This window comes from Lynx canadensis, chromosome C1 (assembly GCF_007474595.2).
Source record: "Lynx canadensis isolate LIC74 chromosome C1, mLynCan4.pri.v2, whole genome shotgun sequence".
NCBI lineage: Eukaryota > Metazoa > Chordata > Mammalia > Carnivora > Felidae > Lynx > Lynx canadensis.
The window spans coordinates 11,521,748-11,549,591 of NC_044310.1; the positions used below are offsets into that span (position 1 = coordinate 11,521,748).

Consider the following 27,844-nt stretch of genomic DNA (forward strand, 5'->3'; position numbering starts at 1 on the left):
CTGGCCTCTGCCTCTGACTTGCCGTGTGGCCTTGGACAAGCCCTGTCCCCAGGCCCAAGCTCAGTTCTCCTCTTCTGTAAAACGGGGCTGCCACAAAATCTGAGTGCTGAGGTGCCAACAAGCCAAAACTCGTGGAAAGCCTCTGTAAACCTCAGAGCCCTACGTGGATGGTCGAAGTATCTATTGCAACGAGCTCTCCAGAGACGTGTGGGAGGGAGGCGGTGGCTGCTCTCATGGTTCTCCTGCCTCCCAGCCCTCCAAAAGTCTAGAGATCAAAGGTGACAGAGGCCTGCTGGCGTGGAGGCCGGGCTCGGCAGGGCCAGCTCCCTGCTCCCTGGCCCCCTGCCCACCTCCCACCCACCCCCACTCCCACACTTTCACGGCGTGTGCCTTGGACTCTTGTCTCTGTTTAAGCGCTCGGAGTGAACTCTCCACCCCCAGCTTCCAACACGGAAGGCCTCTCCGCCCCCACGGCTCCCCCCAAAGACTCAAAACCGAGATCAGTTTGAACCATCTGCAACTTTATTCCAGAGCAGAAATAAGTCGTTTCCTAACAATAAATATAAAAAAAATAATAATAAATTAAGGTTCGAAAAAAAATACCCAACAAAACAAAATCGTTAACACTGACAGAGTAGTGAATGCTGTCTAAAGGGGAGGGAGACCGGATGGACCGGCCCCCAGCCTGGGAATGTCTGACACAGGCCATCGTCTGTCCCCAGCCCTGGCCAGGCCCCCTGCCACACACACATACTCTCCACAAAATATAAAATATATATTTAAAAAAACCTCAACACAACCAAGCATCCTGCGAGGGCCCCGGGGAAGCAAGATTTGGCCCGCTGGGGCTGAGGACAGGGCCTGGGGGGCTGAGGAAGGCACCAGAGGGACAGGGGAATCACCGTGGGTCTTACGCAGCTGAGTTTGCTGGCTGTCTGAAACTCATTCGTGGGTGGGACTTGAGGTACCCTGTTCACATGGCCACAGGCTACCCCTCCCCTCCACCTCCCAAGACAGCAAAGGGGAGGTCAGTTTGGAAATGTCCTGTGTGTCTGTCTGAATGCCTTGGCGGGGCTCCTGCCCCAGGGGGTGCTGGGGCCATGGGGGTGCCTGCTAAGTGCTTGGCAGTCTGTCCTTCGTAGATGAACAGGCCCCCAGCTCGGGGTCCCTGAGCGTCTCCTCAGTTTAGGCCAAGGTGTCGTCCAAGACCACCACCCCCCCCAGCAGAGGCCTCAGGGTGGCATCCATATGGAATAACTAAAAATAAATAAGGTCCCTGGTGGCCCAGTGCAGAGCAGGCCGAGAGGCCACTCCATTTCTTCAAGTATTCTTGGCCGAGGGGGTTCGAGGCCAGCTGGGGCTCAGATGGGAATCCCCACTGTGTTCACCTGGTCCTTGAGTCCCAGCAGGCTGTAGGCGATGCGTTTCTGGTGGCCGGGCAGCCGCACCCCAATCCTCTTGATGTCGCTGTGGGTGAGGAAGGGAGGGAGTTAGGGGCTGGCTGGGGAGAGGTAGGGGAGAAGAGGGGGGCACGGAGGGGGCAGAGGCCTGACGGGAGGTTCTACATCCCGAAAGCTCACTAACATCGACAAAGTTAAGAAAGCGATAGAAGCCCTGATTCTGGGAGCACCTGTGGGGCTCTGCCAGTTAAGCGTCCGACTCTTGATTTCGGCTCAGGTCTTGATCTCACGGCTGGTGAGTTCGAGCCCCACGTCAGGCTCTGTGCGGACAGCCCAGAGCCTGCTTGGGATTCTCTCTCTCCCTGCCCCTGCCCCCCAAAATAAATAAATAAATAAACTTAAGTACCCATAAAGAACAGAAGCACCAACTCTAGAAGCTTCCCCCCCCCCAATCAAATCTGCAAAACGATCTGTACAGCAGGTGCTCTTTACATCTCCATTTTGCAGATTAGAAAACTGAGACTCGGAGAGGTGAAGTCACACAGCTGGGAGGCGGAAAGAGCTGGAAATTGAACAAACCGCGAACCAGTGCCGACTCTGGGTCTGTCCTCTTCCCCAGGCAGCACTGACACCATCATCAGTTGCAGGGGTGCGGGGGCAGGGGGCAGGGGGCAGGGACCCTCTAGGGGTGTTACTCAAAGCTCTCCCCCCAAGGTCTCTTCCCAGCCACCGCTTTATTTCACCCCTACTCCCTCCGGGTGCCCACTGCTAACAACTGAGGAAGAACTCAGGAACCGCTCCCAGCGGGACCTCGAAGGTTAAAGTTCTGCCGGCTCCCAATGGGAGGGGCTTGCGGGTCACCAGTCAGGTGACCAGGTCGCACTGAGGCAGGCGTTTTCCCTTTAGGAACCTCAATTTCCTCACCTGTAAAATGGGATGAGTACCTAGCCGAAGGCTGGCAACCCCAGAAACTGGTGGCAGAGAGGGGGAAAAGCGGCATGGGTGCCAGTTGGAAAGACGTGCCCAGGAGCCCACAGCCCCCTCCCGCCCCCCTTTCCATGCCTCTCCATCCTCTTATAAAACCACTTATGCTCCCAGGAGCCCTGGAGCAGGATGTTTATTGCTCACTCTGGGACTTTTCTGCTCCACCACCCGCACCCACCAGCCCAAACCCATGAAAACACCCAGGTTTTTATGGGCCGTCTCCTGGCTGTAAATGAAACTAATTATATGGTGCGAGCTCCTGTTTGCAATTCCGGAGACATGACTTTCCCACAGGCTCTGGGAGACCTCGGAGAAGTGCTGAGCGGGGAAGGGCAGACCCAGGGGCGCGGGGAGGGTGGCTCACGGACCCCCAACAGGGGCTGGCTGCTCCCACCATGGCAGCAAGGCCAGAAGTCCGACACCTGGGAGAACGTCCTGACCAAGCACCGCGGGCCATTCTGACCGAAACAGCTAAGGGTGCTGAAAACGCAGCGCTGCTTTCCCCACACCTATAGGTCTCAAAGTGTGCTCCCAGGGAAGCACTTGGATCACCCGGGAAGGAGGCACTTACTAAAAAGGCAGGATCCCGAGCCTAACTCCAGACTCACCGACCTTGAAGTTCTCCAGGTGGGGCAGGGAGTCTACATTTTATCGAGTCCCAAAGACCCTGACGTATGGTTTAAGAATCAGGGGGTTATGTGAGCACTCGGCCTAGTCCTCTGGGCTCCAGGACAGGCCTGGTACACAGTAGGTCCTCAAGGAGTACCTACTGAATGAATGAATGGCTGCTTTGGGGGACACGGAGCCAGTTCCCCGGGCCGCCCTGAGCCCCTCTCCCTAATCGGTGTAGTTAATCTGACAGGGTGGGAGCGGAGGTTGTTCCCGAGACCCACCTGGGAACAAAAACCCTGGGCTGGGAGGCAAGAGGCCAAATTCTAGTCCCAGACTTCATCAAAGCCTTGAGCAGGTCCTGTCCTGTCTTTGGGTCTCAGTTTCTTTATATGTAAAATGGGAAGCTTCGGTGAGACGCTCCTGAGCCACCCACCCCAGCTCCGTCCTCTTTCAACACAAAAGAGACCCCGATACCTTCCCTGCCTCATTTGCTAACCAGAGACACAAAAGATGAGAATCACAGACCCGCTGATGCCTGTGGCCTTTGTAGACCATCCCAAGCCTGTTCCCGCCTCAGCCTCAGTCTCCCTCTTGCCATTCCCATCGACTCTCATCATGGGGGTAGGGAGACACGTGACGGGGGCTACCTCTCCTCTGAGGTCTCTCAAGGCCAACCCCGGTCCTGGGAAATTCAAAGGCCACACCTCCCCTGCCTACTGTGTGCTGGCCTGGCCACAAAGAGTGAGAGAGGGCTCCTGGAGCCTCGCATGTGAATGATCCGTGGCCTCAGCAAACAGTCCGTCGGCACAAGCCCACGCTGAGGGCACGAAGAGACCATAAGCCCCATCAGCCTGTGCCTCCGTCACAGAAAGCTGCATTGTGTCACCCCAGACACGGGACAGGGCGTTTTCCTGGGGCACAACGTCCCCTACTTCCTTAGTTCCTCAAAAGACGTGTAGAACCACTAGTCTAGCTAGACCCTCGAGCAACTCCAAAATAGTGTGGTGGATGCTCGATCTGAGAAAAGGTGGCCGTCGTGGGACCGCAGGAGAACAAGCAGCCAGCTCCTTGGGAGGGACCAGAGTGGGGTAGGGAAGGGACCCTGGAGCCTAAACCCCGACCCCATCGGGGAAAGTGCTGAGTTCTGAGACCAGCTCACTGCCTCCCACCGGGACTCACGGCATGTGTAGACACAACCCTCAGGGTAAAAAAGTGCTCTAAGATCCCCATTCATTTCATTTATTTGAAATCAAGAAGGAGGCAGTGGTGGTGAGTCACACAGGCCCGAGCTCTGAGCACCACCGAGCTGGTGGGAGGAGGAGGGAGCATGGAATGACTTCCTGCCTTTATTCAGGCCTTTCAAAACACAGCACACATGCACACACACACACATACACACAGCCTCCCTCCATCCAAGATAGCCCTGTCCCTGCTCGTGGGAAAGGAATTGGCCAAGGAGCACCCCGGGCTATTTCGGGAAGCTTCTAAGAACATGTGTTTCCTGTAAGCACTTCACCTTGCCCTCAGCTCTGCTCACCCACAAGAGAATCTGTGCTGTCCCTGGTGGGAGCCCCTGGAGGGGCAAAGGGGCTGTTCCAGGAGGGGGCCCAGGAACCCTGGCATTTGCCCACAGGCTTCAGGCGGAAAGCGAGGGGGTGGAGGAGAGAGGAGAGTGATGTGGATTAAGCCCCTACGGGGTGCCATGTGCTGTCACCTGAACTGCACCCATGCAATCTGTACAGCAGGGAAATGCAAACCAAGGCCCAAAGATGGACCCTAATTTGACCAAGGTCCCCTGCGAGGCAGCGGCAGATGTGGGGCCTGAAGCCAAAGTGTGACTGCACAGCCCGAGCTTGGGACACTGCCGCTGGCTGGCAACAAAAATCTCCTGGGACCCGTCTCCTCTCTCCTCGTCTCCAGGCCTCCCCCCGGCCAGCTCTGTCCCTGTCTGATTCCCCGTCCCCTGGGATGGGCCGTGGCCTGGTTGAAGAAGCTTTGACCAGCCATCAGAAGCCCAGCTGAGCGGTCTTCAAAGCCCCTGGAGAATATTCCTGCTCAGGCCCAGATCCCAGAACTTCTGTGACCCCGAACTGTGGGAGGCCCAGATTGACCCCTCCGTGTGATTCCCAAAACCTCCCAGCCCCAGGGCCCATTCCGGCCCTGACCTTGGACCCTCTATGAGCTGGGCTATTGGGACCTAATGCTATTTTTGGAGTCACAAAAGGCTAAGAGGATAATATCTTCTCCCCGCCGGGGCAGGAAGAGGTGTCCGAGCCAAGGCCATGCCGGGAAAGTTCCCCGATGTTGGAGGGGAAAGCAGAGCTCCCACAGGGCGGCCTGACCCAGGGCTGTGCCCTGAGCCAGGGCCGGGGCAACTGGCACTTCTTGTCAAGCTGGACTGCAGGCCCAGAGTCAACCACCTGGGGAGACGTGAAGTCCAAGGGCTCTGCCCGTTTCTTTTCGGCATCCTGGGCAGGAATGCTGCCCCTACCTGGCTGTGTGACCTTAGGCAAGCTACATAACCTGGCAGCCTCGGTTTCTGCACCTGCTAAATGGGGGAAGTAGTAACATCTACTCACAAGGCAATCAGGAAATTCAAGGAGACACCAGCTGTGAAGACAAGCCTTTCTTTCCCCCAGATTCCCAGCTACAGACGGTGTGCCCTGAAGTGGGCCACGTAACCTCTCTGAACCTCAGTTTCTCCACGAATGCCCTCTGTGGTCCCTGAGCTCTGGGCCCTCACTGGCCAGGGCTGGAATCCTGCCGCTCCCCTAGTGGCCATGGGACCCTGGGCAAGTCACTGCCGTTCTCTGCACCCCCTTTTCTCACGTGTCTGGCGGGAACATTGACAAGACCCACCTGCCGAGCTAGCATGCACACGGATTCAAAGTGCTCAGGCTCACAGCTGGCGCATAGTCAGCCCTCGATAAACACTGCTCTTATTACAATTACTATTATTTTCCCATTCTGGAAAAAAAAGATGCAGGAAGACGGAGCGGGGGGCGCGGGGGGGGGGTGTGGGTGGCCAGGAACGAGTGCCCAGAACTGCTGGCTGCCGGCCTGGTTCTGCCCTTCCTGTGAAGCCTCTCTCCCCCCAAGAGAGAAAGAGAGAGTAAGGGGGAGCGGCGGGGAGGTGGGGAGAAGGGTGGGGGGGGGGGCCAGACTCACTCATTGGTCATCTGCACCACCTTCTCGATGGCGGTGTAGCCGGCCGCCAGGAAGTGCTCTGTGTACTGCTGCATCTTGATGGATTCGAGCCACTCGGACACCGTGCGAAAGGGCACGCCCTCTGAGCCACTGGTGCTGGGCAGCCGGATAGACACGCTGCAACAGGAAGCACCCACCTGCCAGTGAGGGACTGCTCCCTAAACCTGGGCAATTCGCCCAGCTGCCCCGTGCCTCAGTTTCCTCACCTGGGCAACAGGGAAGCCAGATCAGGCAGGGTTCAGGGAGACAGGCTGGCGCGGCGCGAGCCCTCAGCGTTCACGGCTCCTGCTGCCCCCCTCTACCCCCGCTGGCAACGCCACCACCAATAACCACAAAATAATGAAATGTTAAGATTCAGGTTCCTGGGGGCACAGCCCCAGCCTGGCCACCTGCCAGCACATAAAACACTTAATCGCCCTGTCTCAGCTTCCTCATCAACAAAAGGCGGATAATTACAGGACCCATCTCATCGGTTGTTTGAATGAGTTAAAACATGTTCGGCACGGCGCACGCTGCCCAACACATTTCCCATATATGTCGATGGCGTCCATTCGCATTACCTGAGCCCCTGTCCGGTGTAAGTAAAGCCCCCGTGTAAGTGCCGAGCCCCCTGTCCGCTAGCCCTGGCCGGCCGCTGCACTGAAGCGGCTCAGGAGTCAAAAGTAGGGGCCGCCATGCACGGAGGATATGCAACTAACCGGGGGTCAAAGTCAGCCAGGGTCTTGAGGGAGTCGGGAGCTCGGATGAGCTTGTCGAGGATGCTGACGATGTCGGCGAACTTGGGGCGGCGGGCGCGTTCCTGCTGCCAGCACTGCATCATGAGCTGGTAGATGGCGGAGGGGCAGTCCATGGGGGTGGGGAGCCGGAAGCCTTCGTTGATGGCCTTCATCACCTGGGAAGGCAGGATGGTCAGGCGTGCCTTCACAGGTGCCAGATCTGGGCAGGGTCCCCGAGAAGGCCCCGTACATGCAGGTGGGCAGAGTAGGGAAGGGGAGCCCCAGAAACAGAGGGGATGGGCCTCCTTTCTTGACTCAGACCACAACTTTCAGAGGTACAGAGGGCTAGTGCTAAGGGTCTGTCTCCAGAGCTGCACGGAGGAAGGGGCTCCTGACCCTGCACCCTCCAGGGCGCCCCAGGCTGAAGCCAGCCTCCCTCCAGTCTCGGGACATCTATAGGAGACACTCCTTCAGCTAGGAGCTAGACACGCCTCCTCCCCCTTCCGTGTCTCAGCCTCCAGGCTGCGTGAGGCACCAGTCATGTGCACGCACACACACACAAACACCTATATCACATGCACACGCGGGTGCACACACGCAGGAACGCAGACACCCTCCCCCCCACCCCTCCATCGGCTTGTTTCCTCGTCCTTCCACTGACTATAATCAGGGACTGGGCCTGGAGCCCAGCACAAGGCCTGACACATACTAGGCCCTCAATAAACATTTACTGAATGCACCAGACGAAGATTAGCCCCCAAAATTCTTCTCTGCCCAGCCGCTGGAGTTCAGAAACAGGCAAAGGGTTTCAGTTCGGCTCAGGAGAGGGCGGGCAGGGCGAGGGGGCCTACCTCATGGTTTGACAGCTCCCAGTAGGGCCGCTCGCCGTAGGTCATCACCTCCCACATGACGATGCCATAGCTCCACACGTCGCTGGCCGAGGTGAACTTGCGGTACGAAATGGCCTCCGGGGCCGTCCAGCGGATGGGAATCTTGCCACCCTGTGGGAGACCCAGGCCCGGTCACTACTGCCCCTCTGGCCAGCCCCAGGACTCTGGCAGCCAGGCCAGATTTAGTCAGGGCCCCTCCTCCACGCTCCCTAGAGTGTTCTCGCCTCCTGAGGGCTGTGCCCAGGTGCCCAGAGTGAAGGCTGCTTCGCCCTCGAGCCCTTCATCCCCGGGGACGACAGCGGCCCCAGCACTTACGCTGGTGGTGTAGGTGGCCTCGGGGTCATCTTCCAGCACACGGGACAGGCCAAAGTCGGACACCTTGCACACCAGGTTGCTGTTGACGAGGATGTTGCGGGCGGCCAGGTCGCGGTGGACGTAGTTCATGTTGGCGAGGTACTTCATGCCAGCCGCGATGCCCCGCAGCATACCCACCAGCTGCAGCACGCTGAACTCGCCGTCCTTCTCCTGCCAGGGGACAGGCCCTCAGCCACCAGCCGAGCCCCCCGGGGCACCCCGGGCACACCAGCCCTGGACCCCCCACCTACCCCGACCCACATCCTCACCCGAAGGAACTTGTCCAGGGCCCCGTTCTCCATGTATTCAGTGATGATCATCATAGGCTTATCTGCAGAGGGTGGACACAGGTTTGAGGGGGTGGCCAGAGTCGTGGACAGGGGGCACCGCTGGGGGTGGGGGTGGGCACAGCTACAGACCGAGCCCCTGTTTGGTAGCAGCCCCTTTCCACCCCTGCCATGGGTGGTCCGGCCCCGGGGCGGTGGGGGGGGGGGGTTCCCGTCTCCAGCCTGGGGCCAGCCCTCACATTTGGAGACGACACCCTCCAGGCGGATGATGTTGTGGTGGCTGAACTGGCCCATGATGCTGGCCTCGCTCAGGAAGTCCACCCGCTGCTTCTCTGTGTAGCCGGCTTTCAGCGTCTTGATGGCCACGGGCACCTCCTTCTTCCCCGACGCCTTCAGTGTCCCCTTGTACACCTCCCCAAACTCCCCTGAAGGAAGACAAGGTGGGAGGAGCACCCCGTCAGCCCGGGGAATCGGGCGCTCCCAACCGGGTCCCAGGCCCCTCTGCTGGGGCGCCGCACTCACCTGCTCCGATCACCTTCTGCCGCGTGACACAGGATGGATGGATCTCAGTGGTGAACTTGAGCACAGCCTGGTTGGGGTCCTCGTATGTGTGGGGGTCCACGTACGTCTTTAGGGGCTTTAGTTGTTCTGGAAGGGAGCAGGAGGGGCGGGGTCACAGTTTGGGGAGGGGTCACCCAAGTGGAAGGGGAGGAGGCCAGGTGACCACCGAGCTCCTGGCCCCGCCCCTTTGAGCCGCCCACTGCAGAGCCCTGGTTGCAAGGCTGTCCCCTATCTCCACCACAGAGCTCGGGGATGGCGGGGCGGGGCATGGAGGGGTGCTGCCTCTCACCTGACTTGGAGAAGTAAACGTCCTCAGAGGACTGGCGGGTCCGCAGGCTCTTCCTCCTGAGAGAACCCCCCCGGAGAACCAAACACACAGGGAGGTCAGCGACCTGCTCTGGCCAGGAGCCTCCTGCTCCCCTCTGGGCGCTTGGTGAGCTCAGCACTCCGCTCAGCAGGCAGAGGGTGCAGGGAAGGCAGCGGGAGAGGCGGGGAGGAAATGAGCAAGCAAGCAGGGCTCGCTCCTTGGGATCTACGCCCCATAATGGCCCCTTAAGTGGCCATAATGAGGGCTTTCCTCATTAGAGCTCCCAGAGCTTCCTGCCTGCGTGTCCAGAGGAAGTGTGGACACACCGTTACTACCAAGAGCAAAGATAACGACCGCCACGTCCTGAGCTCCTGCGGCGTGCCAGGCGCTGTGCTGGGCCCTTTACGGCTGGCTGCCTCTTCACAGCCCCCGGGAGGCAGGGATTAGATTACCATCAGCCCCATTTTCCAGACAGGAAACTGAGGTTCCCGGCCCCCTCTGCGTCCCACCTCAGCCCTTGGGAAGCCCGGGCGGGGCTCCAACTAACCTGCGATGGATGAAGACGCCGATTCCTGCTAGCACCAGAAGCAAGATAACGCCAACGACCACACCACCGATCACCGCCATGTTGCCAGATCCTTCCGTGGCTGTCAGGGAAAACCAGCTGATGTCAAGGGAGTCCCCCACGCTCCAAATCACGGCAATGCCGTGGATTTGGATTTGCACCCAAAGGCCACTTGAGGGACCCGAGACATGTGCTGGATGCTTTTACTTGTGACGGTGCATGAGAATATTTATTCCCATTTCACAGATGGGGAAAACAGTAAGTTTTCCAGGTGTGTGGGACTCTCTCGGTGACACGGGATTTGAACCGAGTCTGCCAATGCCGGACCCCACGTCCCTCCTTCTCACAATACTGCCCTGAATGCACGTCCTCGGTCCCCCGCCCCCAGCCCTCAGTTCCGCCCCTTCCCCAGACTTGGGGCTGACCCCCACACAGGGCTATCCCAGGCCCAGGCTGACCAGGAGGGGGGCATTTCTGAGTTCTCTGATCCGTTTCCTCCTCCCAGATGTCCCACCTGTTCTGTTTCAGGGCCCACGTTCCCGGTACCCAACTCACACAACGTCTGGAACTCATGAATCTTGCTGCCGGCCCCCTGGCCTTCCTGCGTCAGCGCCTGCACCTGGACCAGGTAGGTGGTATCCGGAGCCAGGTCGTCCAGGGTCACGGAGAAGCCCTCGGTGCGGCGCACGTTGTAGCTGTTGGAGTCCCCCTGGGGGTGGCCACGGAGAGAGGGGCCGATGATGAGGGCAGGGCAGGGGTATTAGCCCGCCAGAGACCACTCCCAGCCCAGCCTAGCAAGGAGGCTCACTTTCTCTAGCACACTCGACACTCTTCTTGCAGATGAGGAAACCGAGGCTCAGAGAAACGAAGCGAGTCACACAAGGTTATAGCCAGCAGGTGCACGACCCCAAACTCACACCTAGGTCTGTCTGACCAGGTTGGGTCAGGCTTTTTTAAAGACCAGCCTTTTTAAAAAAAATTATTTTAATGTTCATTTATTTATGAGAGAGAGAGAGAGAGAGAGAGAGAGAGAGAATGAGCAGGGAGGGGCAGAGAGAGGGAGACACAGCATCCGAAGCGGGCTCCAGGCTCCAAGCTGTCAGCACAGAGCCCGACGCGGGGCTCGAACTCACAAGCTGTGAGATCATGACCTGAGCCGAAGTCGGACGCTCAACCGACTGAGCCTCCCAGGCGCCCCCAAGACCAGGTTTTTGCCTGCATCCCGACTCTCTCTCCTGAAAATTCCAGCGCACTGTGTCTTCTCTCCCACAACACTCTGCTGTGCTGGCCTGGGAGAGGCGACTGCTGGGAAAACCCCCGGCCGCAGTGTCCCCATCTGCAGGATGTGATAAGCACCTCTGCCCAGCCAGTCCCCCTGCCTGCAGCCCAGCCCCGACCCTTCGAGTTACCTTCTTGCGGTAGGTGACCTCATATTTCCACACACGGCTCTGTTGTGGTGGGGGGATGCTCCAGGAGACACTGAGCGAGGTGGTGCTGCGGCCCTCCAGCTTCACCTTGGGGGGCTCTGGGCAGGACGGTGGCGGGGGGGAAGGGTGTGAGGAGCTGGTGGGGGGCAGGGGGGTGAGTGCACCCAGACCCAGTCTCACCCACAGCCCTGGTTCTTCACATCCCAAGCTGGGTTTCTTTTCTTTTCTTTTTTTTTTTTTTAATTTTTTTAATGTGTATTTATTTTTGAGACAGAGAGAGACAGAGCGTGAACGGGGGAGGGTCAGAGAGAGGGAGACACAGAATCGGAAGCAGGCTCCAGGCTCTGAGCCGTCAGCACAGAGCCCCACATGGGGCTCGAACCCACAAGCCATGAGGTCATGACCTTGAGCTGAAGTTGGACGCTTAACGGACTGAGCCACCCAGGCGCCCCTCCCCCCGCCCAGCTGGGATTCTTAACTTCCAGCCCCAGAGCACAGAGCCGCAGGCGATGGATCCCGCGGGCTGGCACATTCGGGGTGCCCTACGAATATTTACGAGTGCATAAATAATAAAGTAAAGCGACAGGGGACTCTTGGTATAACCTGTCTGTGGACTGGGCACTGTTCTAAGAGCCTCATATATAACAGTTTATTGAATCCTCTCAATAACTCTATTCTTACTACTCCCATTTTACAGGTGAGGAAACTGAGGCCCAGAGAGGTCACAGAGCTCGGAAGCAACCCCACAGACTATGACTTTAACCACCTGCTGCTGCCCGTCTCCGGACACAGCTGCACCCTGCGTGGCCACCCTCCGGAAGCCCCGCCCGCATCCCGGATGGCCTCAGAGGCACAGCCGGGCCAGCCCTCACCTGTCTGGTTGATGCTGACACTGGCAGTGCGGAAGCTGCGGCTGGCCACCAGGCCCGAGACACCGTTGCGGGCCTCTACCGCGAAGGTGTAGTTCATGTGCGGCTCCAGGTCACTGACGATCACGCTGGTGCGGGTCAGCGCGTGCGGCGGCTCGGAGTAGCGCACGCTGGCCTCGCAGGGCCCGCACTCGCCGGACTCGGGCCAGCACTGTTCACAGGTGACGCTGTAGATGATGTCCTCACGGCCCCCGCTGTCCTGGGGGGGCGTCCAGCGCAGCTCCACTTTGGCGCCCATGCCCACAGCCGTGAGGTAGTGCGGGGCGGAGGGCGGGCCTGCACAGAGGGCAGAGTTCAGGCCCCGGGAGCCTGGATGTGTCAACCGGCACGCCACGCGCCCCCCGGCCAACCTCCCCGACCCGCTGCAAGACTCACGAGTGCAGGGCATCGACGGCAGGTCCTGCGGTGCCCGGAAGTAGCCTTCCTCGCACTCACAGAAGGTGGCCCCCTCGGGGGACAGCAGGGTGTGCACGGGGCACTTCAGACAGGGGCTCTCGGACACCTCGGACTTGAAGAATCCAGGGGAGCAGGCTGGCAGACACAGGGAGAGACAGTTCACCCCCTCAGCGGCTTCTCTAGTGGGACCTTGCCAGGGGACCCCGTGCAAGTTGCTAAACACACCCCTGTGGGCCTGTTTTCTCTCTGGAGAAACATCTTGTGATTGTTACACTGCGTGTTAACCAACTTGGATTTAAATTTTAAAACAATTAAATTAAAATGACAATGAGTGCCTCGCCCCTGTGCTCCGAACCTCCTCCGCGCCCTCCCCACCTGCTCTCGAAACAAGGGCCACACCTGAGCCTGGCGTTCAAGGCTTCCGTCTCCCCTTTTGGCTTCCCGAGAATCCGACCTCACACCTGGCTCGGCCCCGGACAGAGCGCGCTGCCCGCCTGCCTCCTCTCCTTTGATCCGTGCAGACCAGCCTGATGGGTCCCCACCTAAGGTTCAAGCTGCCCAGGGCAGTAACTACATCCACACCGTTGGTGCTTGTGGACGGACTCTCACCACCATCTCGGCTGATCAGCCAGGCACACCCGCTCAGGATGCCACCCCTACAGGTGTTCCCCCACCCCAGGACCCGACTGCCTTCCTGTTCCGGGGCTGGCCCACCAGGAAGCAGGAAAGGCCGGTCCCCTCCTTCCCCCCCTCCCCCGGCATCTTCCGTGGAGCTGCCTCCAGGATCGAGTCATTTCCGCCACTCACAAGGGCCGCCAGGAAGCAGCTTTTCCTCCCCCTGGGGGGAAGGTCCTGTCCTGGCCAGGCCGGCTAGGGGCTCAGGCACCTGACTCCAGAGGCTTCTTCCTCCCACCAGCCTGTCCTGCTCCTGCCCCAAGCCCCCTCCTGGCTTCCTAGGCAGGAAGCTGCCCAGACACGAGGCCCACTCTCCAGGGCAGCCCAGGGCTTAGGCAGCTGCTCAAGTGGCCAGGGTGGGGTGGGATCACCCTCTCCTACAACCTACCATGACTGTACCTCCCTCCAGCTTATTCTGCGGACAATGTCCTGAGACACCTCCCACCTTAGTGCCACGTTCTTTGTTCTGTGGCACGAACCCTGAGATGAGACAAAGCCCCTGAACTCAGGGGACAGGAACACACGATAATGTCTGCCATTGGGGTGGGCAAGAGCTAAGGTCTGAGGAGTCAGAGTGGGGACAGTTCAGCTGGGGCTTAGAGGCTGAGTAGGAGTTCAGTGGGGCAGGGGTGGTGGAGGAAGGTCAGGCCGAGAAAGAGCAGGACTAACACAGAAAACACAGAAAGTACGAGTGGGGGCAGGAGGCAATGAGGCTGACAGGTTTCCAGGGGCCAGACTGAGAAAGGCCTTTAATGCCAGGCCAAGGAGCCAGGACTTTATCCTAGGGACAATGAGTGCCACTGAAGGACTGAAGGTTTGATGTAGAGCAAAATGGCACGGTCAGATCCGCACTGTCAAGAAAATTCTTGGGCAGAGTCTCCCTCCTTGTCCCGTTCCCTGTGTGAGAGGAGGAGGGGAGCAGGACTGGGAGTCAGGGGACAGGACTCCAAGGGCACGCTGGCAGCCCATTCTTCCACAGGCTGTCACGTCAGAACCCCAGCCCAGGCCCTGAAAGGGCGCAGGCCGCAGGGCAGGGGGCTCGTCAAGGACAGAGGGGGCCTGGGACCCAACTCCCGCTCTTGCAGAGCCTGGAGCCCCAGTCACTAGCAGGGACCGCTGATTGAGCACCTACTGTGTGCCGCTCCTGGGCCCAGCAAGCATCTGACACTCCTAGTCCCCACCACCAGCCTGTTAAACTGGCGCCCCGTATCATTCATGCCACTTTCGGGGAGAGGAGTCTGATGCCCAGAGAGGCAAGACCACGTGTCCAAGGTCAACAAGCTCCTAAGACACGAAACCAAAACCTAAACCCAGGACGCTCGACTTTGAGCCCCTCTCCTCCCACAAACATCTTGATTTAGCACAAAGAGAAATCAACATTTCTAAAAGGAGCCCGAAGAGACAGGAGATGAGTCCTGACCCGCTTCAACAGCCAGAAAATCCCAACACTAATTTCAGAGCAGTTGAGGGTAGCGGATTGGGGGGCGACGGGGGCAGCAGGGGGGGGGGCACCTCCCTGACAAAGCTCTTTTCTCAGCCTGGGCACAATAATGGCCAATGCAAAGGAAAGGTAGAATCGACCCCGGAGTGTTGGCTGGGGAACCAAGCCTCCTACTGTACTTCAGAAATCCACGTGCGTTTTGCATTCCTCCTTATGTATCTGTTACATCACAAAAATAGCTCTCTCCTCCCCCAAATGTTCAAGTAAAACTGAAATTCCAGAGAGCTGGGCCATTTTATGCTGGGATTTCACTCCCCCAAGTGCCCTGACTTGTCCCTGGAGGGGCCTGTGCGCTGGGTAAGTACTGGCTCCAGGTGTCTGGGCCCAATGGAGTGGGGATGTTCAGGGGCCCCTAGAACCACCATCACACCTTCCGGCCCAGGCCCTCAGGCTGGGGAGGGGCCCACAAACCCCCACAGCTCAGGCTTGGTTCTACCCAGAAGGTGTTAGCCACCTGCAACCCCCCCTCCCCACCCCGTGCCCCCACTCCCCACCGGGCGGTTGCTCCCCAGCGCCCCCAGCCCTGTGCCAAGAGGAGGAAGGTGGAGGGTGGGGGGAAGAGTCAGCTTCCATTCTTTGGCCCCAGAGCCCGGGGGTGGCCTGACTGCTGCCGGCAGGAAAGAGGGAATTTGGAGAGATTTCCGCTGTGGATATGCTAGATAATACAGTGGAGAGGCAGCATCGACAGGGCAAGTACTTGCCTGACGGGAATGTGCTGCCCCCTCCTCCAGCCGCACAACTACGAGGGGCTGTCCTCGGGGGCCCTGGAGGGTGTGCCCGTGCTTGGGGGCGCCCCAGAATCTGCATGGAGGACACCAACCAACAAGCCCCCGCGTCTTTCTGACTTGGTTAGATTTCCTGGCATTCTGGACACGCAAGTGGGGACGGGGTCACGCACTGGGTGTTCGCACATACACAAACACCCATGGTCCCTTAGCCAACCGGGGAACTCCTATGCATCCCTCAATACCCAGCTTGAGCGCCTCTCCACAGCCGTCCCAGACTGCCTAACTTCTGGCCCTCTTCTGCCCCATTAGGGCATCTATTACTCAATCTTCTGTTTACCAAATAGAAGTTGGGCACTTCCTACGTGTCTGGCACAACCTGGGATACGATAGTGAGAGAGATAAACACTTTCTGCTTCAGGGGAATTCACAGCCTGGCTTTTGTGCTCCATTTGAAATGATTTCTGCTCACATGAAGATCTTCTCTGAGACCGGCAGCTCCTGGAGACCAGGTACAGAGTCTCATTTCTATGCGTCCCATGGCCCGGCCCTGGGTCTGGCACGCAGTAGGTGTTCAGCTAACGTCTGTTGACCGGATGGATATAGGCGAATGAGCAAATGAACGCACGAAGATGGCAAAGCCTAGGACGTGTATGTTAAACACTCGCCACGGAAGCGAGTAGGGTTGCAGTGCCCTCGGAGGCCCTGCAGGGATGGGGCACCGGGATGCCCACCCGCCCGGCGCCAGAGCCCGGCCTTGGCACGCACACCTATGGAGAGCTTCTCTGGTGCAGGTTGCCTGGCAGGCCCGGGCCCCACCGAGCAGGGGAACTGGGGCACGGTGGCTGCGCCCAGAGCGGCACCCCGGTTTTTCCAGTTCCCAGTGCCCGCCTCTCAGATGGCAGCGTGGAGTGACTTAGGGACACACACCCTCTGGAGTGACGCAAATCTAGCCCCTGGCAGAGCCCCTCCCCCCAGGCCCAACCACCTCCCAAACTGGTAGTGGCGAGGTCACGGGGTCAAGAGGTCATAGTGGCAATTCACCTGGGGCCAGTCACCTCCCCGAGGCTCAGGGGGAAAGCGCGTGGACTTTGTCTCCTGCCCTGACGGGCAGCAAATGGTGACCCAGAAGTCATCGACCCTGCCGACGAGGGGAAACGTCCAGGGGAAATGTCGTCCAGGGGAAATGTCGGCCCCAGGCCCCAGACCCCGGTGGCTTCTCACTCCCCAGCAGGCTCTGGCAGCCCCATGTGGGGATGTCCCCGTGGCGAGCACCTTGCCCCTTTCACACACACCCTGGAGAATTATCTTCAGGCACATTCCTCCACCGTGCCAGAGATAAGCCTGGCTTCCCCCCACCGCCAGCCTCCGCCTCCTGCTGTCTCCCCACCACCAGCCTTTTATCTTCTGTTTGCTTTCCCTGCCTCCTTCCTTCCGTTCAGGGGACCCACTTACCTCCGGAGAGGGAGGGAGGGGCCGCCCCACTGAGCTGCCGGGGTGTGAATTTGCCCCCTGTGTGAGCTGAGGGCGGGGCAGGCAGGGCACAGAGGTGGGGAGCGGCCATCCCATCCCATCCGTGGCTCCCACCCAGCAGGCCAGAGGAAACCACAGAAATCAGGCCCGGTGGCACTCCCCAGGAAGGGGACGTGCCCAAGAGTCAACAGCTCACAGAGCCGCCAGCCTGAGGATCAGTCATGTCCTGACTAAGCAGGGCTTCTGCCAACAGCCCCTGACACAGCCTGGGGCCACCCTACCCAAAGACCACCGTAACTAGAGCCACCCCCTGCCCAGAGGATGCCTTCCCTTCCTCTTTGGGCCCCCCACCCCCACCCCCACTAGGCCTGGGCCACTCAGGACGCCAGCACTAGGACCCTGATCCTTGCTGCACGAGGGGAGGTCACCCAGTCAACAGCTTGCCCGAGCAATCCAGGTTCTTAGGCTTTCAGTAGACAGTCACAGGAGGTGGACCCTGATCACTAGATCGGCAGGGGTCCAACCCACCCATTTTACAGATGGGGAGAATGAGGCCCAGAGGGGACTTGCCAAGTTCATATCGTTTATGGGTAGGACACATGCCAGGGGCAGCGAGCTGGGCACAGTACACTGCCCTCCTCATGCCAGCTGCCAGCTCTTTTGGTCACTAGTCACTGTCTCCTCTCTCTGGGCCTCAGTTTCCTCATCTATAAAATGGAGCTAAAGTCCTCAGCCTTTCTGGGCTTGTGAAGACTGAAGGAAACCATGTGAAATGCTCAGCCTGGTGCCCGGACTGGGGTGTCCCTACGAACCGGGTGACAGGGAAACTAGACAGGAGACATCCCCAGGGGGCCGGGCCCCTTGAAGGAGCAGGAGCCTCCAAAGAAGGAATTCCTCACGGTGCCCACCTCCAGTTCTGGCCTCCCAGCTGCTAGGCTGAGCCTTTGGCCAAGGCCGCTGGCCACCTGCTCACCTGGCCGGCAGTGCCCACGGCCAAGGCGCCAGGCAGGGCCCCAGCAGCTCGGCTGCCGATGCCAGCACAGGAAGGAGAGACAAAGCCGCCCCGGGGGAGATGACGGTCAGCCTGAGCGACTCCGCTGTCCCCCCCCACCCCCACCCCGGGCAGGGCTGGGGGCAGGCGGGGGACCGGAGTGAAGCTGGCTCATTCCTGACATAGCTCAGAAAGCTCTCCGGGCAGTGTGCCCACCTGTCCGATCACAGCACCTGGGAGGTGCCTCCCTGCCGTTGTCCATTTAACTCTTTCCTGAGTGCCAAGCTTCCTGGGGAAAGAACCCTGAAAAGGAGCGAACTCTGAAGATGACCTGGGCCAGGTGCTCAGTGACCTCAGGGAATCCACACCCCTCTCTGCACTCCATCTGTCATCAGTAAAAGCCCCAGTGGGAGAATCTGGGTCCACGGCGCTGTGGAGGGCCAGGCAGGGAGGGCGGGCCCTGCACCTGCCTCTGTTTCTCCTTCGGTGTGCTTAGTAACAGCCCCCGATCACCCTCCCTCCTGTGCCAGGACCCGCCATCCAGGGACTACCCAGAGAGCTTGTCTCCTGGCCAGGAGCTGAGTCAGGGATTCCAAAGGAACTGGTCATTTCCCGCCCCATTTCCCGGCCCATCCTCCGGCCCGGGAGCTGCAGCATCACCTGGATTCAAATCCTGATACGACCACACGCCTTAGCTGTGTGACTCCAGACAAGTCTCTTTGCCTCTCTGAGCCTCAGCCTCCTCAAGGTGGGCCGGACTGAGCAAGTGTTCGGATAAAGTGCTCGCCTAGCTCACACCTGCCGGTGAAGATCACTTGTCTACAGGAGTCACTGTTTTTCTCTCCACTGGCATCATGGTCAGGGGCTGCTGAGAACATCCGCAGGGAAAAAGAGCAGCCAGGCTGGGGGTTCCCAGCCACACGGTGGCCCCTGGACCACACCGAAGGGAATTTTAATTGTGGTAGAGGGATCTCAAGGAAGAAAATCCAGGACTCCGGGCGGCTCACGGTTGAGAAGGATCCACCAGGAAAGTCAAAGATTTGCTCGTGGAAACCAGTCCTCCCTACCCGGGGCCCATCCAGCTCTTCACAAACAAAGCCTGCCAGAACCCTGACCCCCCGCCTCTAGGGGAAGGAAGGCTGCCCCCCGCCTTGCTGGAAAGAACACCCCCAACCCCAATGTCCACTTATCTCTGCAGGGCCTGAATCACCAGCCTGTGGAAAGTTTTCAGCTGCCCCTCACCCCCCCCCACCCCCGCATTCTTGTGTGAGGATGTCATGTGGGAGGAGCCTGCTCGACCCACTGGGCTGCCTCGGGGCCCCCCCACCCCGCAGTCATTGTCTGAAACTGGGAGTGTGCACTCGAGGTCACCTAAAGCAGGGGCCGCCTAAGGAAGAGAGACTCAGACAGCAGAGGGGAGCTGGGAGGACACTGGGGTGGCAGGAAGGGCCAGAGCAGAGACTAAGGCACAGGCTTATGGCCAGAAAAGGAACTTCTTATCCAGGGGCTTACAGAGCGTGTTAAGCAAGGTTCTGAGGCTTTAAGAGGCAAAGGGAGCCGATCAGAAAAGGCTTCAGTCTCCTCCGACATTTCAACCTACTTCGTGTGTTGCAGGATCTGTAGCTAAAAAAACAAGTAAAAAGCCTTCCTATTCTAGGCCAGAGATGAAGAGAGATTTACCCAAGATCACCCAGTGGGTACGTATAACTACAGGCAACTAAACCCCAATTTCTCAACACCCCGCTTATCTCAGCAAAGAAATTCCCAGAGAGAGAGGATGAGCTGGCCTTCCAAAGGTTGGCCTGCATTCCACAAATGCCCTGCCCCACAGCCATTTCTAGAAAAAGTCACCCATTGAAAAAAATTCCACGTTGCTGTAGAGATTTCCGCTGTCACAGGCCCTGGCCATGCCAAGCCACAGCCTCCTGATGTGAGCTCACAAATGCCCAGGCCCCGTTCCCAGACAGAGTCCAGTACAATTGGCCCCCTTCTGGGTTCCATTTGTCAGCAGTAGAAGATTCAGCAGGAGAACCTGGGACCATGGCCCTGGGGAACGTCAGATCTCACACTTCCCTTCCACTCTTACCTCAAGGCACACATTTTCCAAAAACTCCCCAGGTGGTTCATGTGCAGCCAGGGGACGGAATCCTGGGTCCAATTCCCTCACCCCGTGTACAAGAGAGCGGCCTGAGACCCAGACAGGTTAAGTGACTTGCCCAAGGTCATGCAGTGAGTTAACAGGGATGGAACGAGCTCCAGAGAATGCATCATGGGTCCACAGCGCTGGTATATAGTAGATATTTAAATTGTACTTGTGGGATGAATCAAAAATAACAACCACGCTTAAAAGCACTTACGTGTCAGGCACTGACCTAAGCACTTTACGAGCATTAAGTCATTTGATTATCATAAGCACCCTACAAGGTGGGCACTATGTCTGTCTCCGCTTTACAGATGAGGAAACCAGGCACAGAGAGGTTAAGAAGCTGACTTAAAGTCACACAGCTAAACGTAGAGCTGGGATTTGAACCCAGGCATTCTTGTCCTCGAATCCTTGCTCATAACCTTCCATAGTCTCCTGTTTTCAGTGTGTCCCTTCTCAGTGAATGAGTGAACCCAACCATAAATAAGGAAACCGAAGACCAGGAAGGCTCTCGTGATTTCCTCTAACAGACCCCTCCGCACGTCAGAGTCCGAGCGGGGATGACCTTACCAGGATCTCACAGGTCCAGAGCCGACACTAGAAGCCAGGACCACAGCCCCCACCCCAGCAGCCCCTTTTCCTGCCACCCCTGTACCGTCACTCACCCTGGCAGGCGTCCTCCACCTTCTCGTAGCCCTCCTGGCACAGGCACTGACCGATGGGCACCAGCCACTCGCCATCCACCGCGCAGTGCATGCGGGGCTCTTCGCCCCCAGGTGGCACCACGGCATGGTCCACGCAGGTGCCAGCCACGGTGGCCAGGGAGGGTGCGTCGGAGCCCGCGATGGTCTCGGGGAAGCGGGCCAGGCCCTGCAGCAGCTCGGGGCACTTCTTGTAGTAGACGCGGACGGAGAGCAGCGCCACGCAGGCGCCAATGTCCTGGAAGGCCAGGTAGAAGCCCTTGCGGCTAAGCGGGCCCACGGAGCGTTCCTCCACATTCAGCTTCACGTGGCGGGCCTCGAAGTCGCTGCTGACCGTGATCTCGTCGGGCGCAATGGTGTCAATCTTGGTGAACTGGCGCTTCTGGAAGTTGGTGCCATAGTCCACGTCCGACTCGGCGTAGTAGAGGTTGAAAGTCTCCTTGCAGGAGCTGGCGCCCCCCGGGAAGCTGTTGCAGTCTCGCACGGTGAACTTGAGCTCGATGAAGATGCGCTCGGCCTCGCCGCGGTACACCCAGTTGGTGCGGAGCCAGTTGTCCTGGTCGCCGGCCACCACGTTGCACACGGAGTACATGTAGATGGGCATGTCGTCCATGATGTTCTGCATCAGGTCCCACTGCGCAGGGGGGCGGGGGGTGGGGGCGACAGGTTAGTGTGGGCAGGCGCCCGAGGAGAGACTGAGGCCCAGAGGCAGAGCGGGGCATCGGGATGCTGTTTTATAGTTCTCGCCATAGGGGTGGGAAACTGAAGCCCAGAGAGGTGCTTCAAGTTCGTCCTCACAGGCTGCAAGTGGCTGAGCTGCGGCCTGTCCCTCTATATGGACTGGGAGCCGGGGGTGGGGTCTGGGGGGGGTCCCATGTGACCGCAGGTGGATCACTTTAAGCTCTCTGAGCCTCAAAGTCTGCATCTGTAGGAGGCAGACAAGGTCTGCCTCGCAGAATTGCTGTGAGGATAGATGACAGAGTGTCTACGAAATGCCAAGCACGCTGTCTGGTGTGGGGAAGAAGTGCACTGTCACACTGGCAGCCAGCGTCACCACCATCATCATCATCATCTACTGTGTGTGTGTGTACAGGTGTGAGTGGCAGGGGAAAGGGTTAAGTCAAAAACAAAGGATGATGCCCCGCTGTTCAGGTTGAGCCATGTGCCCCCTCTGCCTCTCAGTCTCCATACCCCCTTAATCACAGCGTTTGGAACCTACGTGCTGATACCTACATCTGGCTCCCAGACTAGACTCTTGAGTTCGTTGGGGCAAGGACTGCACCTAATTCTTTTACGTAACCCCAGGGCCTACCTGGAACAGAGTAGGTGCTCAGGAAAATATTTGTTGAACGAACAAGTGAATGAATGAATAAAAGCAGAGGGGCTGGGGAAAGAGGCCTGGACTACACTATATGACGCTGCCCAAGGCCCCTCTCGAATGCCCTCGGGCCTCAGGTCCCCACTCTGTATAATGACTGGGTTGGATTAGGTGATCTGTATCATTCTAGGATCCTGGAAATCTACAGAGCTACATCTCAGGCCTGCACAGGGCTAAGGTGGCCAGGGATAGGCACCTGACTCACGCAGAGCTGGCCAGCAGTGGGAACGGCACCCCCCCCCCCCCAAGAAACATACTTCTCCCTGGCTCAGGGCCCCCGGACAAACTCAGCAAGTGCCCATTACACAGAGGGGAAACTGAGGCCCAGAGAGCAGCAGTATCTTCCCCAAAATCACACAAGGCTGGGAAAAGGATCCCAGTGTCTTGTCCACCAATCCTGGTCACAGTAGGGCAGGACAGAGGGGAGGAAACTTGGGTGGGGATGAGGCAAAACAAATCAGCCCCTAGCAGGAAGGGGAAGTAACAGCCGGTGGAGAAGGGAGAGAGGCCCAGCAGGAAGGAACTAGATCCAGTTTCCTGGGCTATGGGACCTGGGAGCCACTGTTCCCTGTCTCTCCCTTACCTCTCACCTTCTGGGCTGGGACCTTGAAGATAGGGAACCTTCAACCCTTACCCTCCCAAGAGGTAGGTAGAGGAAACTAGGCGGGGGGTCCTCTGAGCTTTGGCCCACTGGGTCATCCGAGGGCCACTGCTCTGGGAGGGCCTTCAGCTGTCTCCCCAGTCCTTTCTGCCTCTCAGGTCCCTCCCCTACCTTCCAACCCCCAGCCTACCCAGCCTGGATGGCAGAGCCTGGTGCGGGAAGCGGGACCCTGAGTTCGATCTCTGGCTGAGCTATTTGATCTAGGCTGACCCCATCCTCACTGGGTCTCAGTTTCCCCATCCCCGTGCCCCTACTTGACTTTGAAGGCTTACCCCTTTGCCATATGGGTGCGTGAGCCAGCCAAGTTCCCCTTTAGCGGCGGCAAAGTCCAATAGTACAACTGGAAGAGATGGGAAGGAGGGCCAGTTAGCTCGGGGGCATCTCCAGGGCTCAGGCCATGGTGAGAAAGCTGAGAGCCCCCCAGGAGCCTTGACAGCTTCCTCAGCTCTCAGAAAGAGGCCCCACTATACAGGGTCACTATATCCCAAAGACCTGTCCCTCGACAGACAGGGAAGTAGGGACCTGGGAAAGGGACAGGACCCGGTCAAAGTTATGCAACAGGCTGGGTGAGGACTAGGCCCCCTGTCTCCCAGGCCACAGCTCCAACCACACCACCCCCCTCCGGTCTGCCCCCAGCTGGGCAGAGCAGGACAGAGCTCAGCCCAGCAGGGGGACAGCAGCTGGGCAGAGAGCTGGGGCGGGTTAAGTGACACCACGCCGCCCCGTCTGCTTCCTGAAACAAGGCCCCTCAGCAGGCATGTGAGCCTGGGGGGCGCCCATGTCTGCTCCTGCCACATCCCCCCCACCCCCAGCACAAAACATCCCCAACCCCACCCAGGCCACGTCGCACACATACGCAGCACACATATGTACACACACGTCTCCTGGCACTCCAAGAAGGGAGGGCTGTTAACAGGTGGGAACAGCTCCAGGGAGGAGAGGGGGGGACTGATGGCAGGGGTGTCTGGAAACTGATCTCCCCACCACAAAAGCCACAGAGCAGGCAGGATAAAGCTCTGAACCCATAGGGGCCTCTAGGAGAGGCCCAAGATACACACAGCTGGCAAGGTCCCCTCCCTGGGAAAGTGGTCGGCCTGCCATGTCTTTCTGACCCCTGGCTACTGCCCTACCAGGGGTGTTTGGTGGAACAGAGATGGAAACCTTTAGAGGGGACTTCCAGGCCCAAGAGGGATCAGGTGCCAGGACCACGCTGTCCCCAGAGAGCCATCTGGAGCCCGGGGGAGGGACACACTGCCAGGGGCTTCCCTAGATCTGGCTCTGCCCTTGGGCAGCACCTGTCAGTCCACCTCTGGCTCTCTGCCAGGCTCAGTGGCTGCAGCCATGACCCAAGACCCCAGCACGGTCCCACCTTCATTTCCAAGTAAAGTCCAGGTAGCTTCCAGGCGGTGCCACCCTCCCTAGAGGGCAGGGCCGCTGGGGAAACTCAGGCATGGAGCCCTATGCAAAGTCCCCGGATTCAGAGGGTAAGAATCCTCAGGTGGAAGGGGGAAGGGACTGAGCACACTTCCTCTGGACCCTGGAGCATGAAGAATATGGCCTCAAGAGGCAGCATTCCTCAAGACTAGGACTTGGAAGAATCACTCTAAGGGTGGAGCCCGGGCAGGCGGGGGACAGACATGGCCTGATTCACGGATGGGTACAGAGTGAGGGGGACAGAGAGGGTCTTGGAAATCCTCTCCTGGGGTCTGAATGCCTTGCTCCCCTGGTGGGAGGCACCACCACCCGCCGCTGACCGGAGCCAAATCTCTCTAGGAAGGGCCCGGCAGCCCAGACCGGCAAGAGGAAATCCGATGTGGCACCTGTCCCAAGGCTATGGGGATAGAGGAGGGTGGCTGGAGGGGGTGGGGTAGGGGCACGGATTTGTTCGGACATGCCCAGGGCCCAGGCTTGGAAAACTCACTAACCCCACTGGCAGATGGAATGTTCTGGCTACAAAGGAAGGGATCTGGGGGTTCCTGGCTCCAGCTGGGTGGGTAGGAGGACCCCAGTGAGTGCCCCTCCGCCTAGTTCTGCACATCCCCTCCTCCTCAGACAGGTAGGAAGCTGCAGTCCATGCCCCCGCGGGAGGGGGCTCATAGCTCTCAGGCTCTGAAGGGTTAACCTGGCACAGAGGGAACCCCACCACCCCTCCCAGAGCGCACTCCCCTTCCAGCCCCAGGCCTGGCTCTAGAAGTATCACGGGGCTCAATCTGAGAAGAAAAGAAGCCTTCACACAGGAAGGAGGCCTCCCCTGGGGGCTTCCAGCCATAGCCCCCTCCCAGGAAATTCCCTAGAACCGATCACCAGGAACAGGAACAGGGGCCAGGGTGCGGCGCTCTCTCTCCCTAAGCTCTTCCAGGGACTGAGGGCTCTGGTTCCTTGGAAGGGGTGGGGGCCTGGGAGCCTTTTGGCCGCCCCCGGAGCCTTCACTGAGAGGCCCTGGTTAGGCAGGGCCCAACCATGAGCCCCCAGTCCCTCATCCCACCCCTTCTCTGCCTCCAGTTCCACGACAGACGTCATCCTTAGGGGTCCATATTGCTTCCTTGACTCAAACACAGCACTACCTGGAGGTACCCCCCTGCTCCCTGCATCCCTCTTTCCCCAAAACTAGCTAATTCCTAAAGAAAAGGGGGAGGGCAGGGCCTCTGTGGGGAAAAAAGAAAAAAGGGCAGAGGACAGAGGGCAAGCTGGGCTATTACAGAAGCAAGCCAAGGACTTTCCAGGGCCCCTGGGCACTCTCCAGCCCCCTTCCCATCAGCCACCTCATCGGCACCACCGCATCTGTGCCCAGAGACTCTGCTTCCTCGGAAAATCGGCCATGAAACCACAACACAAGGGGCCCTGGGCTCTAGCAGCTCAAAAAGCCAGATGCTCAGATGTGACCCTCTCTGTGCAGAGGGCCCTGGCTGGCAAGGGCTCAGCCTGGGCCTCCCTCAGTTTCCCCATTTGCAAAAGGAGGACAGATTCAGTGGCTGCTGAGAATCTAACAGGTTCCATCTGGGACTCCAAATACATCCCGGCTCCTCTGCCCACAAGGAGGGGGCGAGAAAGGAGAAGGGATGTGAGCAGCGGTCTTCTAGATTAAGGGTGGAAGGGGCATGTGGTCTTTCTCTCTGCCCACCCCGCTCCCATCTGCCCCAGGCAGATCCACCCCATTCAGCCTGAAAACCAAAGAACAAAACCCACTAGCAACTGCCAGCTGGGCCATCACCACTGCCCGCCTCCACCACCACCACCGTGGGCACACCTAGGGAGTCATCCACAGGGGCTGTTGGAGCCTAAGCAAAAATGCTCCCCCATCCCAGGACCCTCCAGCCCACACCCTTTTCCTCCTCAATCCCATGGAGGGGGTGGGTGGCTAGTCATCTAGGCTGGGGAGGGGGCAATATGGGGCCCAAGCACCAGACGACTCCAGGCACAGCTTGGCAGCTCGGGGTAGTGTCGGTTCTGCCTAATCCCCTCGCCCCCAGGACAGCCTTCCAGAAAAGCCTATAGGGATTCCAGCTGTCTCTCCCCTTCTCTCCAAGCACAGTTCCCCAAGAAGGGGGAGGACCAAAAGCTGGAGGGTGATGGTGGGGTGATGAGTATTGGGGATCACAGAAATCCCTGCCACCCACTCCTGCAAGTTGGGACCAGGAGCCCGGACCCATCCAAGAACTGGGACAGGATGCACCCCCTGCCCCACTCCACCTCCACCAGCTCCAGCTCTGGCCTCTTTTCCTCCCAACTTGGAAAAGCAAAGCCTCCAACCCCAGTCTGGGAGACAGAAAAAGAAAGCAAGGCTCAAGGAACCTTCTCAGAGGCCTGGGGTTTCCTCTACACTTCCCCCTGCTGGAGCCTGCGGAAGCCTCGCTCTGCCCAGGCCGACGGGGGGAAAAACGTGTTCTCACTGTTGAAAACCGAAGCCGGCCTCGGCTGGGTGGACAGGAAGGTCCTGGGCCAAGGACGGGAGTCCCCATCCTCTCTGCGACCCTAGCTGAGGGGCAACGCCCCCATCCACACACCTGCCCCGCCCAGGGCAAAGTCTGCGGGCCCCTCACCCGGCGCCGCTCAGGGAGCGCTGGGGCGGGGGTGGGTGATTCAGTCCCCCACCCCCGGATGCCCGGACTCCTCGGTGGCCCTGGGGTGACGGCTCCACACCTCGAGAGACCGCGCCCCCACCTGCCGCATTTCCTCGTTCTGAGTCACCCCTAGCTCAGAACGCTTGACTTTGGGACTTCCTGTCCGCACTCGTGGCCCCGAACCTGACCCCCGAGCCTGGGAACGCCGGTTGGGAAGACAGGGTGGTTCTGCGTGGGCAGGTTGGCCCGAAACTCCCCCTGCACTCTCCTGCCCGCCTGCAGGCAAAAGGGGGCGTGGAGAAGCCCTCAGGGAGCAGGGGCTTCCGCAGGGGGCTCCTAGCCGGCCAAAGAGCCCCCTCCCCAAAACGAGGGGCCTCCACAGGAATGCTTCTCGGCAAAATCGGACCCAGCGGGTGAGTGAGGACAGGTCACCAAGAGCCTGAGCCCGCGGAAACCCTCTCAGACACCCCATTCTCCAAGGGGACCCTCGCGCCCCCGTCGGGACGCGTTCCTGAAGGCGCCGCCCGGGCTGCGACCGCGTGGCCGGCACCGCGGCCCCTTCTCGGCGGCCTCGGAGCCCCGCGCGCCCGGCCGCAACCCCACAGTCCCCGGAAGCCCCGTAACCCGGGCTGGGGTCCCAGATTCGTCGCGAAGGCAGCGCGCGCCCTCCCGACCCCGGCACGCCGGGGCTGGGGGGCGCCAGGTCGGTTTCCAAAGTTGCGCGCGTCACCCCGCGGGGCTCCGGGAGGCTCGGGCTCCCGGGGTCGGGCCGCCCGGGCTGCTGCGGACCCGGGCGGCCCCGCGCGCACACTCACCTTCTTTGCCCTGCGCCGCGGCGGCCGCGGCCAGCACACAAGCCCACAGCAGGGCCAGGCAGGCTCGGGGCGCCAGACGCTCCAT

At 59.5% G+C, this 27,844-nt stretch overlaps 1 protein-coding gene and 1 long non-coding RNA gene across 2 annotated transcripts; one reads left to right on the forward strand and one right to left on the reverse strand.

The window, feature by feature from the left end:
- Positions 1–509: 509 nt before the first annotated feature.
- Positions 510–27,844, reverse strand: EPHA2 (EPH receptor A2). Its single transcript, XM_030326577.1, has 17 exons — positions 27,760–27,844; positions 23,156–23,223; positions 20,809–21,478; positions 12,615–12,770; positions 12,183–12,515; positions 11,293–11,408; positions 10,439–10,592; positions 9,866–9,965; positions 9,301–9,356; positions 8,973–9,098; positions 8,690–8,875; positions 8,433–8,494; positions 8,125–8,334; positions 7,771–7,920; positions 6,902–7,095; positions 6,165–6,320; positions 510–1,467 (listed from the first exon to the last, which is right to left on the reverse strand). The coding sequence occupies exons 1-17, from the start codon at positions 27,842–27,844 to the stop codon at positions 1,362–1,364; spliced, it is 2,928 nt and encodes a 975-aa protein (XP_030182437.1). The 3' UTR covers positions 510–1,361.
- Positions 10,423–12,194, forward strand: LOC115521383. Its single transcript, XR_004343950.1, has 3 exons — positions 10,423–10,511; positions 11,132–11,301; positions 12,008–12,194. It is a non-coding gene; the product is annotated as an uncharacterized LOC115521383 (long non-coding RNA).

Coding starts and splice junctions, on each gene's coding strand:
- EPHA2 (XM_030326577.1), bottom strand. CDS start 27,844: ATGGAGCGTCTGGCGCCCCGAGCCTGCCTGGCCCTGCTGTGGGCTTGT. Junction 12,771..20,808: donor GGTGGAGGACGCCTGCCAGG/GTGAGTGACGGT, acceptor TGTGTCTGCCAG/CCTGCTCCCCTGGATTCTTC. Junction 8,876..8,972: donor GCAGAAGGTGATCGGAGCAG/GTGAGTGCGGCG, acceptor GTCTTCCTTCAG/GGGAGTTTGGGGAGGTGTAC.